The 15,985-nt window shown below is 47.7% G+C and overlaps 1 protein-coding gene and 1 long non-coding RNA gene across 11 annotated transcripts in view; one reads left to right on the top strand and one right to left on the bottom strand.

Annotated features, from left to right (window-relative positions):
• PALLD (palladin, cytoskeletal associated protein) overlaps nucleotides 1-15,985 on the top strand; it is a 341,957-nt gene that overhangs the window by 302,686 nt on the left and 23,286 nt on the right. For 6 of the 10 annotated variants that reach the window (XM_021073309.2, XM_021073311.2, XM_021073312.2 and 3 more), the window contains 4 exons: nucleotides 6,250-6,385; nucleotides 9,777-9,875; nucleotides 10,892-10,942; nucleotides 12,069-12,290. In XM_021073309.2, coding sequence (XP_020928968.1) covers nucleotides 6,250-6,385; nucleotides 9,777-9,875; nucleotides 10,892-10,942; nucleotides 12,069-12,290 — 508 coding nt within the window. The remainder of the gene's footprint in view (nucleotides 1-6,249; nucleotides 6,386-9,776; nucleotides 9,876-10,891; nucleotides 10,943-12,068; nucleotides 12,291-15,985) is intronic. The other 4 variants (XM_021073310.2, XM_084994711.1, XM_021073314.2 and 1 more) reach the window with 1 other exon arrangement.
• LOC146396510 (uncharacterized) lies at nucleotides 1,215-10,559 on the bottom strand. The gene is made up of 2 exons (XR_014826513.1): nucleotides 8,607-10,559; nucleotides 1,215-7,832 (listed from the first exon to the last, which is right to left on the bottom strand). It is a non-coding gene; the product is annotated as an uncharacterized LOC146396510 (long non-coding RNA).

Below are 15,985 nucleotides of genomic sequence, written 5' to 3'. Positions count from 1 at the left end.
TTCTGTTTGCACTTTCATTTGAGGATTAGAGGATTATTTTGCACAAAGAAGCTAATTTAGGAGAGATTCAGAAAGTGGGGGATGTTAGGGACACTTTCTGTCTTATCGTGAAATGGGTCCCCAGGAAGGTGGGTACCATATAAGTCCTCTGCCTAGAATTTCTCATTTGGAATTTGATCAAAGATGAGTCTGTCAGACTTTGGGCATCATACCTTTTATCATCTTAACTAGAAACAGCAGTTTAGGAGTTCCTGTCATGGCTCAGCAGAAACGAATCTGACTAGTAATCATGAGAATGCAGGTTTAATTCCTGGCCTCGCTCAGTGGGTTAAGGATCGGGCTTTGCTCTGAGCTGTGGTGTAGGTTGCAGATGCAGCTTGGATCTGGCGTTGCTCTGGCTGTGATGTAGGCTAGCTGGTACAGCTCGGATTCGACCCCTAGCCTGGGAACTTCCATATGCCACAGATGTGCCCCTAAAAAGACCAAAAAAAAAAAAAAAAAAAAAAAAGAAAGAAAGAAGGAAAGAAAGAAAGAAGAAAAGAAACAGCAGTTTATTCTGCTCTTTGCAATTCTTTTAAGCAGTGTTAAGGGCTTATTACCTCAAGTCGTAGAAGCATTTGCTTCTTGTCAGCATCTATCACAGTCACTCATTTACGGAGTCAAAATATTTTATAATTGTTACCACAGAATAATCCAGTAGCTCCTACCATTTCTCAAAAGTTAACAGAAAACTCAGGCTGATTTTGTGGCTTTGACACCAAGGATCAGTGGCAACCCCAGACTTCAAGCTCTGTGCCAATCCAGAGGCCACTGCAATGTGGTTACCCCTGCGTCTTCAAAAATTTTCCCTGTTGCTCAATCACACACACACTTGAAGAATTCTTTTTTTTGGTTTGATACATGTGACTTTTAAAACATTTTTTCCTCGGGCATATTCTGGAATCACTCGTTTGCATTCTGAATTAAAACCAAAAAAGCTATTTATCCATCATAATAATTCAGATAATCTGCCAAAGACTGAGTGTCCCATTCAGGGCTACCATGACTACTTGGCATTCTTGAACTTGCAGGAACTGCCAGATTCTTGAATCTTTCAAATTATTTATTTCTATTTTATTGGGCACAAGTGGTGGTGGTGACAGCAGACTGTTTCATTTACATGTTACTTCTCTGGTTGGACTATTTTGCCATAAATGTCAAGTACCAGTTGGGTATTTTGTTTTTTTTTTTTTTTTTTTTTTTGGTTCTGTCTGATGTTTTACCATAATCTGAAATAGAAATTTCAGATGTCTCCTTTTTCGTTTCTTTCCTCCCTCCCTCTCTCGCTTCCTTCCTCACCCATGGCTCATGAAAGTTTCTGGGTCAGGAATCGAATCTGAGCTGCAGCTACGGCAATGCCAAATCCTTTAATCCACTGCACCCAGGCCGGGGATCAAACCTGAACCAAGCCACTGCAGTCGGATCCTTAACCTGTTGTGCCACAGTGGGAACTCCCAAATCTCTGTTTCCTTAATCCTCAGTTGCAGTACTGGCGGTTGTATTGTCAGTATCTCTGTCGTGTCCTGTTTTCTTCTGTAGGGGAGGGTCTCAGTAGTCCGTGGAGGTGAGGCTTGTTCCTCATGTCTGCACAGAGCAGACAAGTTGGGGAGCAGAAAAGAAGGCACAGGACGTGGCCCTGCAGCACCACCCCTTGGCTATGGAGGGGGTTGGGGGAACTTTTGTGCACCTAGCTCCCCCAGTGCCTCTCCCCCTTCAGAGGCTGTTTCTCCCCTCCCCCCAGCCCCCAGGCTGTGGGGTCACACTGCCCTGCTCAAAGCTGGCGACAGACACAAATGTCCAGTTGACACTTCTTGCCGATGCGAGCAGTGAGCAGACGCCTTAGGAGGAAGCTAGTGTGCTCCCTGCCTCTGTACCGCCTCTTCCACGTCTGCTATCCGCCCCCTGCTCAGAGTCTACCCTAGAGATGGTGGGGGTCCCAGGGACTTGAAGGCCCCTAGGAGAGGGTGGCAGCTCTTCCTCTGCTGGTCCCCGAGCAGCTGGGCCACGTCTCAGATCCCACCTGAGAGCCACCTGGCGTGGTGGGCCCAGCATTTCTCACCACCCTCAGGCTTCTAGAATCGGCTCTCGGGCACTGCAGAGCCCAGCACTATGATGCTCTTAATTGCCTCTTTATAGTAAGTAGGGTTAGCTGTGTTTGTTGGAAGTGAATGCTTGTGTCAGCAAGAGCTTTGATGCAGATGTGATAACAGGAGCTTTCATTCTGCAGACTCTTGGCTCTTGACAGACAATGTCTCACTGTCCTGCTCTTTTCCCCCTAATTTATAAGAGACAGGTAGGTGAAGACAGCATCATCATTCTGCTTCAAGGTAAGAGACCTCAGGAGGCGGAGGGTCTCCCAGGATCTGTCAGTTAGCCTGAGCAGGAGGGCCTTGCCTTGGCCTGCTGCCTGGGCTGATCACTAACCAATCTGATGTCTGGTTTCTTGACTGAAGAAAACTGCATACAAAATCCTCCAAGTCTTAAGGAAAAGTCTGCAACAGATTTCATTGTACTTTAGAGGTTTTCAAGTTGAGACTGTGGTGAGACGGTAACTAATAGGAAAGACAGGCTGCCTTGGACCTTGCCACAGGAAACGAAGGTGGGCCTTGTCAGCCCCCGTTAGAGGTAAGGCTCCACTGTTGGGCTCTTTGGGGTCCAGTTTCTTAGAGGATTTCACAAAAGTGTGCATCTGTTCCTGGCCCAGAATTTCCCAGAAGTAGCAGGCGGGATGTCTGGTGAGGATTCTGTTGAGATGTGAGCCCCAGGAGCAGCTGGGACCCCACACTCCATCCTGGGCGACCCCACGCGTGGTGCACTCTTGGATACAGTGTACGAATGCGTGCCAGGGCCCGGCAGGCAATGTGAGGAGAGCGTCACATTATCAGGAAGTTAGGTAACTTTCCTTTCAGTGTGAGCTTCAGGGACCCACCTGTGCACCAACAGCTTGGGCTTCCTAATAAAATTCCATGAAAATAGTAGAATTGATGCACAGAAACTCAGTTTGTGTCTCTTTGGCTCTTTTAGACATTGATTTCTGGGTCTGTCTCTTGGAGGTGAGGGGTACTTCCAGGCCAGTGTGTTGATGATTTTGTTCACTCTGTACCTCTGTGGAATTTGGTTTCCATTCAGTTTTGCTGAATAGGGGAAGAGGAGAATACAGGGATCTTAGTGTAAAAATTCTCCAGTCCCCAGACAGGCCCAGGACCAGCTCAGACACATTGTGCTCCCAGCTGAGCCTTTGAGACTTACGGATGGCATTGACCTGGAGCCACCCCTCAAGGGAGGAGAACTTTCAAGGTTGTTCAGCAGCCAAGGAAAAAAAGGGGAAATTCCCTGGGATTTGTGTGGTTGAATCAGGAAGATTTGACTGTGTGCGTGTGTGTTTGAGCTGTTTTACCCCCGACCACATGACTATTTAGAGCTGGAGCGGGCAGGCAGGAAGCTTGTGTGGGCTGAGCCTATGCATGAGGCATGCGTGGAGGTCCAGTGGTCAAGGTGTGCTGAATATGGATTTTTGTGAAGAGTTCTGGTTTGTAAAGAGTTTAGAAGTGTACTTTGAAAAAAGTCTTATTTGTTTTAATTGTACGAAACCGTGATGAGGGAGAGCATCTCTGTGTCAGCAGGTGCTCTTGATTCCTGACGAGTTGTGCTTTATTCATCAAAAGTAGGTGCCACTTGGGGCCAGACCATAGCTATTTGCATCAAACTCCAACACAGGATCCATCACGTAGAAGAGCCCTCAGTTGCCAAAACTGTGCCTCAAAAACCTGTAAGCACTTTTCTTTGCAGGGCCTCCCCTTCCAAGTGCTCTGTCTTGGTTGCTCTATCCTCATGTGCTAAGCCTTACTCCACTCAGTTTTTAACACAACGTCTTCGACTTTTCTGAGTTGCATTAGTAAGTACTCCAAATAAGGTGCTCTCAGCAAGAAAGAACAGGCTCTGCATTAAACTCGGTGACAGCGGGCTGTACCCTGGCCTCTCTCCCCGAGGGGCCAGCGCCAAGTTCCTTCTTGAGAGGACCAGTGGGGAGGGGTCCTCATGGGAGGTACCACAGCCACTATTTGGGGTCTGCCCTCTGACCAGTGTGTGATTAACAAAGAGGCACGTGAGGAGAGGCAGTAAAGAGAACAGGGCATGATGGGGAAGCGGGTGGGCTTACTCAGAGCCCCCTTCTCAAGGGGACAGAGAACTGGAGGCTGAGAACAGGTGAGGGGCGGCCTGGCTCGGACAGCCACCGCTGACCATGTATGTCCTCTTTAAAGTTCGTCGGGTACTGAAGACCAAGGTCATTGATCGTGGCTCCTCTGGCTCTTGGTGTCAGTAGGTCCCGGGTTCGTGGCCCAGCTCGGAACATAGGTCTGCCCCCAGCAGGCAAGAGGCAGCTCCAGGTTTGACCAGCCAAACACAGGATATCACAGCACTTCATTTCTGTAACACCGATGTGTGCTGTCATCCAACTGGGATGTCAGGGCAGTGACCAGAGAGGAAGGAGGTGGTAAAGCAGTTAGCTCGGACCTTCCCACTCCAGGTGTCAGGAGACTCAACCAGCAGCTTAAATGCCTGGCGTTTCCTGATGGACATCACCCACGCTGGGTCAGGCGGTCAGTGTGGGTCAGGGTCCTCAGGCACCCAGGATTCCTGGTCTTCCCGGGCAGTCCCCATGGGCCTGTTGTGGGCTCTTCCCCTCAGGGTCACGGGGTGGGTGCCAAGGTTTGGGCATTTCATGTATGACAGTGGCCGCCAGTGAAGGAAGAGGGGCGTTTCTTCTTTCCATAGACGGGAGACCTTCAAGGAGAGCACTCGCCCCCAATCCCTCCCTCCCCCACCCCCTGGTCTCCTTGGCCAATGTCCAGCCAGGGCTCTGCTGACACTGCCAGACTGGGATCTCAGACTCGCAGACTGATGGGTCAGCCAGCACCCCCCTGCCCCAGGGGTGGGGTTCATGGGGTCCACCTGAGGAGGGGAGAGCTGGCAGGCAGAGGGGGCGTGGCCTCGTGTATCACTGATGGGGGTACTGATGGGACGAGGCTGGTGCAATGGGAGAAGCAGAAGGGTTGGTGCTCCTGTGTTTATTTACATGCCTGGCTTCACCGGGGCTCTCTGCCATGTCAGCAGAGGGGGTCAGGCATTGATGCCTTAACATATTCCCAGTAAAGTCAACTTTTGTTAACTTAGAAAAGTCTCATCATAAAGTAAACAGTAGAAAAAAGGAAGTATATGCAGAGTATATGTAGAGCATAAAGAATAATCCTAAGGCTAAAGTCTCACCTGTTTCTAATACCTTCGACTGTGCCCAATTGCATCCATTCTGCTTGGAGGTGACCACTGCCCTGAATTTCTGAGTGGGTCACCCTTTACTTCCTTTATAGTTTGTGTGCCTCTCTTTCCCTGAGTTTGTTGCTCAGATTTTCATCTGCATCAGAATCACTGGGCGGGCCTGTGAACACAGTTTCTGACTGAGTGGGTGGAGGAGTAGGGACCGGGTGAGGCTGATGCTGCTTGTCTGCCCACCCTTCTTTTGAGGACCACTGCCCCGCGGGAGACTGTTGAGCTTTGCCTGTTTCGTAGTGGAAGTGTGGCATGTGCATTCTTCTGTAACTCCCTCTTTAACTTGACATTATGTCTTTGAACTTCAGCCTCAGTGCTATGAGCCTTTCATTTGTCCCATCCTACGAGGCTGTAGTTTCTCACTCACCTTTACTCACAGCCCTGTGAGGGAGAGAAGGAAGATGCGGAGCAAGCTGCTTCCATCACCAGATCAGGCCTGCAGCCTGGTTGTCATCCCCGCCCCCAGATCTGGAGAGAAGAGGATGAGGGAGGGGGAGATTCCCGCTTGAATAAACTGAGGACTGGGGGCTGAGTTGATGACAGTGTGACGTCTGTTCTCTGAAGGCCTCTTGGGGTCTCAGATATCGTAAAACCTACTGGTGAGATGTGTTCACAGACCTGCCCAGAGGCACAAACCTCACTCAAGGCAGAAACCCAGGCCTGGATGCAAAGCACACATTGCCACCTCCCTGGCCCCAGCGTTCATCACAACCTGGGATGTACCCCCAAGGTGGGGGTGGACTCTCCCTGAGGATCAAGTCCCTTCAGTGTGGGACAAGGGGGTCCCCAGGGTGGGCGGTGCTCCCTCAACACTGAGTGCTGGGCTGGGGTGTGCCGCCCTGCCCCATCTCCTGCCCCTGACCTGCCTGTGCTCACCTGCAGGGCATTTCCCAAGAAGGCAAGCAGGACCACCAGGATGGCCTCCGACGAGGAGATCCAGGGCTCCAAGGACGCCGTCATCCAGGACTTAGAACGGAAGCTGCGCTTTAAGGAGGACCTGCTTAACAATGGGCAGCCGGTATGGGGGTGGAGGTGGGGGTGGAGGTGGGGGGCTGGGGGGACAGCCAGTAGGAGGCCAGGGGGATTGTGGGGACTGGGAGGCATCTGGTACAAGGGTGGGGGAGACAAGGGGGCAGCCGGTCCAGGGGGAGGGCTGGGAGGGCTGAGGCTGTGCCCTGCCTCCCTCACCAGCCCGAGGCCCTGGGACCTGTCCTCTCAACTCCTCTCTGTTGGGATCCTGGAGGGGTGGGGGAGGAAGCTGCCTCTTGCTCCCTTCTGTGGTTCCTGGAGCAACCATAGCAGGCTGGCGAGGAAGTAGGGAGGAAGGGTAAGGATGGGAGAAGTAGAACCAGCAAAGAACTGTAACCTCGACCTTGGAGAGAAAGGAGCAAATCCCACTGGGGGGCCGTGGGAGGGAGAGGAGTGCCCTTGGTGATGTCTCTGCCTGAAGCAGCAAACTAGAATTAATGTTCAGCAAACAGAACCTGGATTCTCTGGCTCGTACCACTTCTGCACATGAGGCATCTTTACTTAGGGGACCATGGCTGGAGCCTGGATGGTTAGGAGATGCTGATCAGCAGCCTGGGAGCAGGGCTGCTCATGTACTGGCTCCCGGCCTTCAAGACAGACCCACTAACTCAGAAGACAGTTGCTCTGTGTTGAGGCTGCAGAAATATTAAGTCCCTGAGCAGATCTGGTGAAAACATACAGGTGTTTCCTCCAGTGGGCCGAAGTGTTGCCTCATCAGTTGTTTTTGTTTGCTTTTTGGTTTTTCTTGATCCTTTTCTTATTACATAAGAGTACATTAAGGGGACGGGAAAAGCAAGACTAGTGAATAAGATTTCTCAGGTCTGGGAATGGAGCCCATGGTGCTTTATTGTGGGAAGATTTGCCTGATTCTTAAATAGAAACTGAAAAGGACCTCTTTGTGTAAATCTGCCTTAGATACTTTTTTTCAGAAGAGAAAGCCTCTATGCTAATTAAGTGTTGTAGGAATTTTAATTATAAGGCATTGATAGATAAAAATGCCAGCGCAGCCCACGTGTGGTGGGAGAGGTGGGAACTAGAGGGGTGTTGGCTGCTGATTTTAATTATTAGGGCGTCCTGGTCTGAGCTCAGGGCGATTAAAATTCTAACAAGATTTTGTGTTAGGTATTCACTGAAAAGAGATTTTCACAAAGGGAAAATGTTTTCTCCCTGAAATAAGTGATGGCATGTGTAAATGGACATATTTTGGAAGTTTTCCCTGGTTCTATCAACCAAAGTCTTTGAAAGATTAAAAGAAATACTTATGGGAACTTTTTCAAGCCAGATAAAGGCATCTCTCCAGGTTTCTTTTTTGTTTTTGGTTATTTTTTTAAATATCTGTTATGGACTAGCTTTGGGTTAAAAAGATTTCTAGAGTTTTGATGTGGCTCAGCAGATTAAGGACCTATGATGTCTCTGTGAGGATGTGGGTTCGGTCACTGGCCTTGCTCAGTGGGTTAAAGATCCAGTGTTGCTGCAAGCTGCAGCTTAGGTCACACATGCAGCTTTTAGGAGAGCAGGTATTTAAAATTCTCTCTGAGGAGTTCCTGTCATGGGTCAGTGGTTGACAAACCTGACTAGTAGACTTGAGGACTCGGGTTCAATCCCTGACCTCGCTTGGTGGTTTAAGGATCCAGCATTGCCATGAGCTGTGGTGTAGGTCACAGACGAGGCTCAGATCCGGCATTGCTGTGATTGTGGCGTAGCCAGGGGCGACAGCTCCAATTTGACTCCTAGCCTAAGAACCTCCATATGCCACAGGTTCAGCCCTAAAAAGACAAAAAAAAAAAAAAAAAAAAAAAAAAAAAATTAAAAACATAAAATTCTGAAAATTCAATTCAGGATTAATTGACATGGTAATTTGCCGGTCACACTGGGTTAAGAATCTGTCTGTGGAGGCTCAGGTTCAATCCCTGGCCCAGAGCAGTGGGTTACGGATGTAGCATTGCCACAGCTGTGGCAGAAGTTGCAGCTGCAGCTTGGGTTTAGTCCCTGGCCTGCGACTTCCATATGCCACTGGTGTGGCCATAAAAAAAACCCAAAAATTGAATTCAGGGTTTTTTTTCTCTTTTTAGGGCTATAATACCACGGCATATGGAAGTTCCGAGGCTAGGGGTCAAATCGGAGCTGCAGCTGCCAGCCTACACCACAGCCACAGCAACCCAAAATCTGAGCCTCGTCTCAGCTTGTGGCAACACTGATCCTTAACCCACTGAGCAAGGCCAGAAATGGAACCCGCATCCCTCATGGAGACAACGTTGGGTCCATAACCCACTGAGCCACAATGGGAACTGCAGGATTTTTTTAAACATACGTGAGAAAAATAATTTAAGTAACAACATGCAGGACCAAGACCTTCTATGAAGCAGACACCCACCTCCACCTCTGCTCATCTGCAGTCCCTTCATGAAATGAAATAATTGGCACTTTAGATCTCTGTCATTTGACATGTATCCAATTTCTCTTCCCGGTTTCAGCTGGGACTGGAACCAGCAATTACTGGAAATTGTAAATTTACCCAACATATTTTCCTGATTAGAGAGTTTCCAGTAGAATTTGTGTCTCCATTCAGGAGTTTGGAAGTTCATCTGAAATAATGTCTGCAGGTTTTGTTTTTGTTTTTTAATTCTGCCTTACTAATTACTCTCTATTTTGAATTAAATGCTTGTTTTTAAAATGCCCCCCTGGGCCAGTGGTCATTTAGAACCAGTAGTCAGGAGCAGCAGTCAGCCCAGGGGACAGAGCACAAACACGGGCATTTCTTTGTGTTCTGGCCCAAAGCACTGGCTGCCAGATGCAGAAGCACCACTGCCTTCTCTGCAAGCAGCCTGCCCTGGTGGGATCCCCAGCTGTGGGTCCCAGGTTGGTGGCACCTGCCGTGGCCCCCGTGCCAGGCCCTTTGTGCATTCCTGTCGGTCCTGCAGACCCGGGAAGGGCTCCTAGCACAGAGGACCATGGCTGCCCGTGGGCTCAACTCCCTCAGCCTTGGTCGACCAGGCTGTTCCGAGGCCTGGGGTGCCCAAAATAACATTGCCCTTTGGAAAACATTTTGCGATTTAAATGCCTTTGCCCGTTTATGTTAGGGCTGTGTATGTGACATGCACCTGTCTGATTTCTGCCATGTCCTTGCTGTCTCACCTTCAGTCTGTGTCCGTCAGCTGATGGGTCTCAGTCAGTCACCCTGTCCCCTGACATGGGGTCAGGCTGTGGGGAGCAGCAGGGCAGGTGAGGGCAAGTGAACAGGGATGGAACGGGCTCCTGTGGGCCCAGGCATCTGATAGCAGAGCGGGAGCCGTCACTGACATGCCGGGCACATTGGGTTCTTTGTCTGGAGGCGCTGGGTCCCCGTGGTTTCTCTGACTCCCTGTGACTGCTTTGTGCAGAGGCTGACCTACGAGGAGCGGATGGCACGGCGGCTGCTGGGTGCTGATAGCGCCACTGTCCTCAGCGCACAGGAGCCGGAGGAGGGGCCGGCCAGCCAGGTACGTCCCTGGGCTCCCAGCACGGCCATTGCTCGGTCCTCACTGCTCGTGCTCTGGGGACCTGGGCTGGGCTCTTAGGAAGCAGAGGGTGGGTCAGGAGAGAGCGTGACAGTCCTCAGCCAGCTGCCAGCCACCGTTTCTCCAGCACATACTAGGCTGAGAGCATGATTGTGGTCAGTGACCCTGCTCTTTTCATCTTATGGATTATCTGCCCTCCTTTCAAACATCTCTGCCTCTCCTGTCCTGTGCTTTACTGCAAATACATCTGTGGGGAGAAATACCCTTTTACCGAAACTAAAGTAACTAGTCAGTGTTTCCAGTTACACTCCTAATATCTCGTCCAGGTTGGGAACGTCTGTGTACGGAAGGGACTTTTATCCCCCTGCAGACAGTTATTCATTTCCAGTCCGCAGAAAACTGAAAATGCTGTTTGTTCCCCCTGCTAACACCAAAAAAAAAAAGTCCCTTTGTGGATTTGACAGGTGTTTTTATCATCTCTGCTGCTTCTGCTTGGAGACTCCAGATGTAATTCTAAAATGAAAGAAAGCTTTTTAACACAGGTGTTTTTTTTTTGTTTTGCCTTTTCTAGAGCCGCACCCTGTGGCATATGGAGGTTCCCAGGCTAGGGGTCTAATAGGAGCCACAGCTGCCAGCCTACACCAGAGCCACAGCAACACCAGATCCGAGCCGTGTCTTCGACCTACACCACAGCTCACGGCAACGCCGGATCCTTAACCCACTGAGCAAGGCCAGGGATCGAACCCGCAACCCCGTGGTTCCTAGTCGGATTCTTTAACCACTGAGCCACGACAGGAACTCCGTTAACACAGGTTTAAAGGATCAAGGAAACGCTTTCTCATGTCTTTTGAGACATGAGTTGGTCTTCAAAATCTGAAAGGTTTTCTGTGTTCAATATTGCTACCGCAATCGTTCCACATAGAGAGAAATCTAGAAATCTTGATAGTTTCGTCCTGTTTGTGATACTGGCTTCACTTCTTTTTCTTCTACCGTTACAGGGCCCTGGGTCTCCTCATGCTTCTGTGGGGGATCCTCTGGATGGTCAAAAGGTCAAGCTTTCGCCTTTCTTCTCTTCCCAGCCTCCCCTCTCCCCCTCTCTGTTTCCACCTGTTCTTCCTTGTTTACCTGTGTAGCTGCATTTACTGCTGTACATTAACTATAAGTCCTTAGACCGGTGTATCTGTTTTCATTTACTCTCAGGTGAACAGAATGACTGCAGTGTGATTTTTTTCATGTCATTTATTCACAAACTTGAATTTGATTCTGTCATTAGTGGACTTTACTCTGAATTTTAAATTGTGAGAAGTTTCTCATTGTTAAACCTTTCTGGGGGAGACAGTGCTCATTCTTAAACTGATTGATCTGATAGTAATCAGACAAAACAACTTGTGTATTTTTTGCAGTTTTATCCTACTGTCTTATTTCTTCCCTTGAGCCAGCAGCCTGTTTCTTAAAGATTGAGCAACTCAAGAGGAAACCTTGTTAAAACCATTTTTATTTAACGTTAGAGACTGTGTGCTAAAAGGCTGCCCGGTCTGCACTGTACTTTGTCTGCAAGAGACCTGCAGGGTCCAGCCCAGTCACCAGAGGATGCTGACGACACTCCTGTTGTCTTAACCATTCGAGCGGCTGTCATCTCTCTCCTCCTTGGGAAAAGAGTGAAGGCAGTTGCTCGGAGCCGCAGAGCTGAGGGGTCGAGGCTGAGCAGGGGTAGCTGTGAAGTGGGGGGACCAGGTGCCACAGCTCCATCATCAGTTGGGCAAAAGGGTGGGGGTGTCGCAGCTTCTTCGCTCCCGAGGAGGCGCCCACCCACCTCAGCCTTTACCAGACAGAGAAATCCGTGTGCCATCGTCATCTGTTTTTATCAGCAGTTTAGGAATGACTGATGCCTTCTTCTGTCTTCTCCCTATCCCAAGAGAAAAGGAGGCAATTCATCTCTGTAGTTTTTTGTGGGTTTTTGGATGCTAAGACCTGAAGAGAGTTTGAAATGTCATACACCCTCACTTCCAAACGTCCTTTGTTTTATGTGGAGCTGAGTTAGGCTCAGACATATTCCCTAGCTCTGTGGTAAAAGCATTGCCGTCTCCAGGTGCCTCCCTGGATGGGGTAGGACTCAGGGGACACTTAGTGCCACCTGGACCCAGGGTGGTAACATGGCCCTTATGTCTGATGCAGGAGTACAAGGTCTCCAGCTGTGAACAGAGACTCATCAGCGAGATCGAGTACAGGCTGGAAAGGTCCCCTGTGGATGAATCAGGGGATGAAGTCCCCTGGGGGGACGTGTCTGTGGAGAGCAGCGCGGCTCCGTTCTTCGAGGTGAAGCTGAAGCATTACAAGGTCTTTGAGGGGATGCCGGTGACTTTCATGTGCAGAGTGACTGGGAATCCAAAGCCGAAGGTGAGTTGAAATGTGGCTTCTTAAGTGTTAGGTTTCCCGAGGAGGAGTTTGGCTTCCAACATTCAGCATGTGTGGAGGGTGGGAGAGGTACAGGCTGCCCTTCTTGGAACCTTTGACCTATAGCGTTTGAGGAAAGTGCATGGCCATCTTCAGGAGGCAGTGAAGACCAGCGGGGCGGGGGGGGGGGGTGTAGAAGAATAGAGCAGGATAGGATAGGATAGGATGGGACAGAGTAGAATAGAGTAGAACAGAATAGAGGAACCGAACTGAACAGAACAGACTAGACCGGGAGAATAACAACAATTCAGTGATGGACAAGGAGCTTGGCATGTACCCCACATCATTTATTCATATGATATTTCACCCAAATTGCAGGTGAGTAGCTGAGCTCAGGGAGGTTAATCAACTTTCCGGGGTCAGAGAGCTGTGAGTGGCCAGGCTTGAACTTGAACCCCATGCTCTGTACTGTAGAGAGCTGATAATGGAAACTTCAGGTCTTTGATCTACAAAACCAAGGCTCCTGTATTTACAGAGGCGGTGGAGTGGGAATACATGAGGGAGGGTCCTGGTAGGAGGACGAGGCTGGCCCAGCGGGAGCCCTGTTCCTACAGGCACATGGGGTCCTGGGTGGGGGTGGCCCACTCTTGAAAGTGAGACTAGCAAACAGGACTACACCTTTCCCCAGAACGAGAGAGAAGAGAAAAAGGTGTCCATGAGAAATCGAAGCTCCTCCTTTACACATCACAGGATACAGAGCCCAAAGCAGAGACATTAATGTGAAATTTAGTCCAGGATGGTTAAAATCCTAAGCTTTCTGGCAGAAGCAAGGGAAAACTGTCCTGTAGAACACTTCCCCACTGGGGCCTGTCAGATGCCTGCGGGTTGAGAGGAAGGAGAAGTGAGTTCACAAGAAAAACGCCCAGGCTGTGAGTATCCAGGAGGACAGAAGCTCTGTGCTGCATGGGATGGAGCCATCTGGAGGAATCAGATAACTGTGTTTAAAGTGATGGAAACAGTTTCAAAAGGCACAGACACTTGAATGAAAGAACAGGACCAACGACCAGGCTCATGTCAGGTCCACATACAGACCTGAAAAACACTCCCAGGACCTAGAGTCTAAACAGTGGTTGGTGCAAAAGTGCTGGAATGGGAAGGGGTGGGATGAGAGAAGGGCAGCGCTGTGACCTCACCAGAAACTTCCCCGTGCTCTTGCCCTGTGCCTTCATCCATTGTTTTATTTTCACAGTAAGGAAAGTCTTACTGCCATATTCTTGCTCTAAAAGAAAAGTCCAACCCTACAGTCAGAAAAAAGTAACAGTCTTAGATTTGCAGACCCATGGCCACCTCCTAACAAAATGACACTTCGAAAATAAACTGTTGTTAGAACAAACTTCAGTATTGTCTGGACATAATTGGGTAATTGGTGTGTGTGTTCACAAGCATGCCATCCAATGCATGTATTGAAAATAACCTTGCAGTGAACACAGCATTGTAAATCCGCTATACTTCAATCAACTAAAATAAAGTTTAGAAGATAAACTTGCAACTGATGAATGGAATGCAGCAGGAAATTATAGCTCACAAAATATTCACAAAAAGACCCCACTTTTTGTTGTTGTTTCACCTTACTCTGAAATTTGGATTTAAACCTCTCTTCATAGGCTCTTTTCAAGTCTTTGGAGCTTTTTTTTAAATTTTATTGGAATATAATTGACTTACAGTGTTGTGTTAGTTTCAGGTGTATAGCAGTGATTCAGTTATACACATACATGTATCCATTCTTCAGATTCTTCCCCATATAGATTATTCCAGAGTATTAAGGAGATTTCCCTGTGCTGTACAGTTTGTCAGTGTTGGTTAAGCCTTTGTATATAGTGGTGTGTATGAGTTAGTCCCAAACTCCTAATTTATCCCTCCTCCCAGCATTTCCCCCTTTGGTAACCATAAGTCTGTTTTCTGTGTCTTTGGGTCTGCTTCTGTTTCATAAGTTCTTTTGTGTCATTTTTTATTAGATTCCACATTTAAGTGATTGGATATGGTATTTGTCTTTATCTTACTTCACTTAGGATGATAATGTCTAGGTCCATTCATGTTGCTATAAATGCCGTTATTTCATTCATTTTATGGCTGAGTAGTATTCCATTGTGTATATGTACCACGTCTTCCTAATCCATTCATCTGTTGGTGGACATATAGGTTGCTTCCATGTCTTGGATATTGTGAAATATGCTGCAGTGAACATAGGGGTGCATGTATCTTTTTGAATTAAAGTTTTGTCTGGATAGATGCCCAGGAGTGGGATTGCTAGATCATATGGTAGTTCTATATTTAGTTTTCTGAGGAATCTCCATACTGTTGTCCCCAGTGGTTGCACTAACTTAGATTCCCACCAACAGTGTAAGAAGGTTCCCTTTTCTCCACACTCTCTCCAGCATTTATTATTTATAATCTTTCTGATGATGGCCATTCTGACTGGTGTGAGGTGATACCTCATTGTAGTTTTGATTTGCATTTCTCTAATAATTAGTGATGATGAGCATCTTTTCATGTAAGATGGCTATCTCTATTTAGATCTTTTGACTGTTTTTTGATTGGGTTGTTTGTGTTTTTATATACAGCTGTATGAGGTGTTTGTATGATTTTGGAGATTAATTCTTTGTCAGCCGCTTCATTTGCAAAGATTTTCTCCCATTCTGTGAGTTGTCTTTTTATTTTTTATGGTCTCCTTTGCTGTGTTAATCAGGTCTCATCTGTTTATTTTTGTTTTTGTTTTCATTATTCTAGGAGGTGGATCCAAAACTGTATTGCTGTGGTTTATGTCACAGGATGTTCTGCCTGTGTTTTCCTCTTAATGGTTTTACAGTATCTGATCTTACATTTAGGTCTTTAATCCATTGAGTTTATTTTTGTGTATGATGTTAGAGAGTGTTCTAATTTCATTCTTTTACATGTAGCTATCCAAATTTCCTAGCACCACTTATTGAAGAGACTGTCTTTTCTCCATTGTATATCCTTGCCTCCTTTGTCATAGGTTGGTTGACCATAGGTGCGTGGGTTTATTTCTTGGCTTTCTGTCCTGTTCCCTTGATCTATATTTCTGGTTCTGTGCCAGTACCATACTGTTTTGATGATTTTAGCTTTGTAGTATAGTCTGAAGGCAGGGAGCCTGATTCCTCCAGCTGTTTTACTTTCTCAAGATTGTTTTGGCCATTTGGGGTCAAAAAAGACCTCACGTTCTTTTTAAACCTTACTCAGGGCAAAATCACTGATCAAGCTCTAAGACTGTTGATTCTTGCTCTTAAAGAACTTTGTTCCCTGGAAAGGTGGGTTATTGTTTTGCCATGACTGCTTTTTCTAGCACAACCATAAACGTTTCACAGCTGTAAGAGGCTTGCTTTTTCAGAACTTTCTGTTGCTAGATTTTCTTCTTTTGTTTTCCTGACTGCCATTCTTTTTCTTCCCTCCTGGTTTATTGAAAACTGTTTCTCATGTGCATGTTCTAGGATTTTTAGTACATGGGATATTCGTCATGTTTAAAAATACACATCTTTTTTTTAGCTTATGTTTTATAAAACATTTTTTATTCTGGCCTTGACATACTTGTTCAATTGAGACATGAGAAGATTGAAAAGAATTTCTAACTCACCCTGTTTTCATCTCTCATACCCTCCCTCTCTCTGTCCATTAGCAGTCTT

The sequence above is a fragment of the Sus scrofa genome, chromosome 14 (assembly GCF_054392235.1).
Source record: "Sus scrofa isolate SSC_HxYL_T2T_F1_AM1 chromosome 14, Sscrofa_HxYL_maternal_Yorkshire_Landrace_v2.0, whole genome shotgun sequence".
NCBI lineage: Eukaryota > Metazoa > Chordata > Mammalia > Artiodactyla > Suidae > Sus > Sus scrofa.
This window is presented reverse-complemented; position numbering and strand designations above follow the sequence as displayed.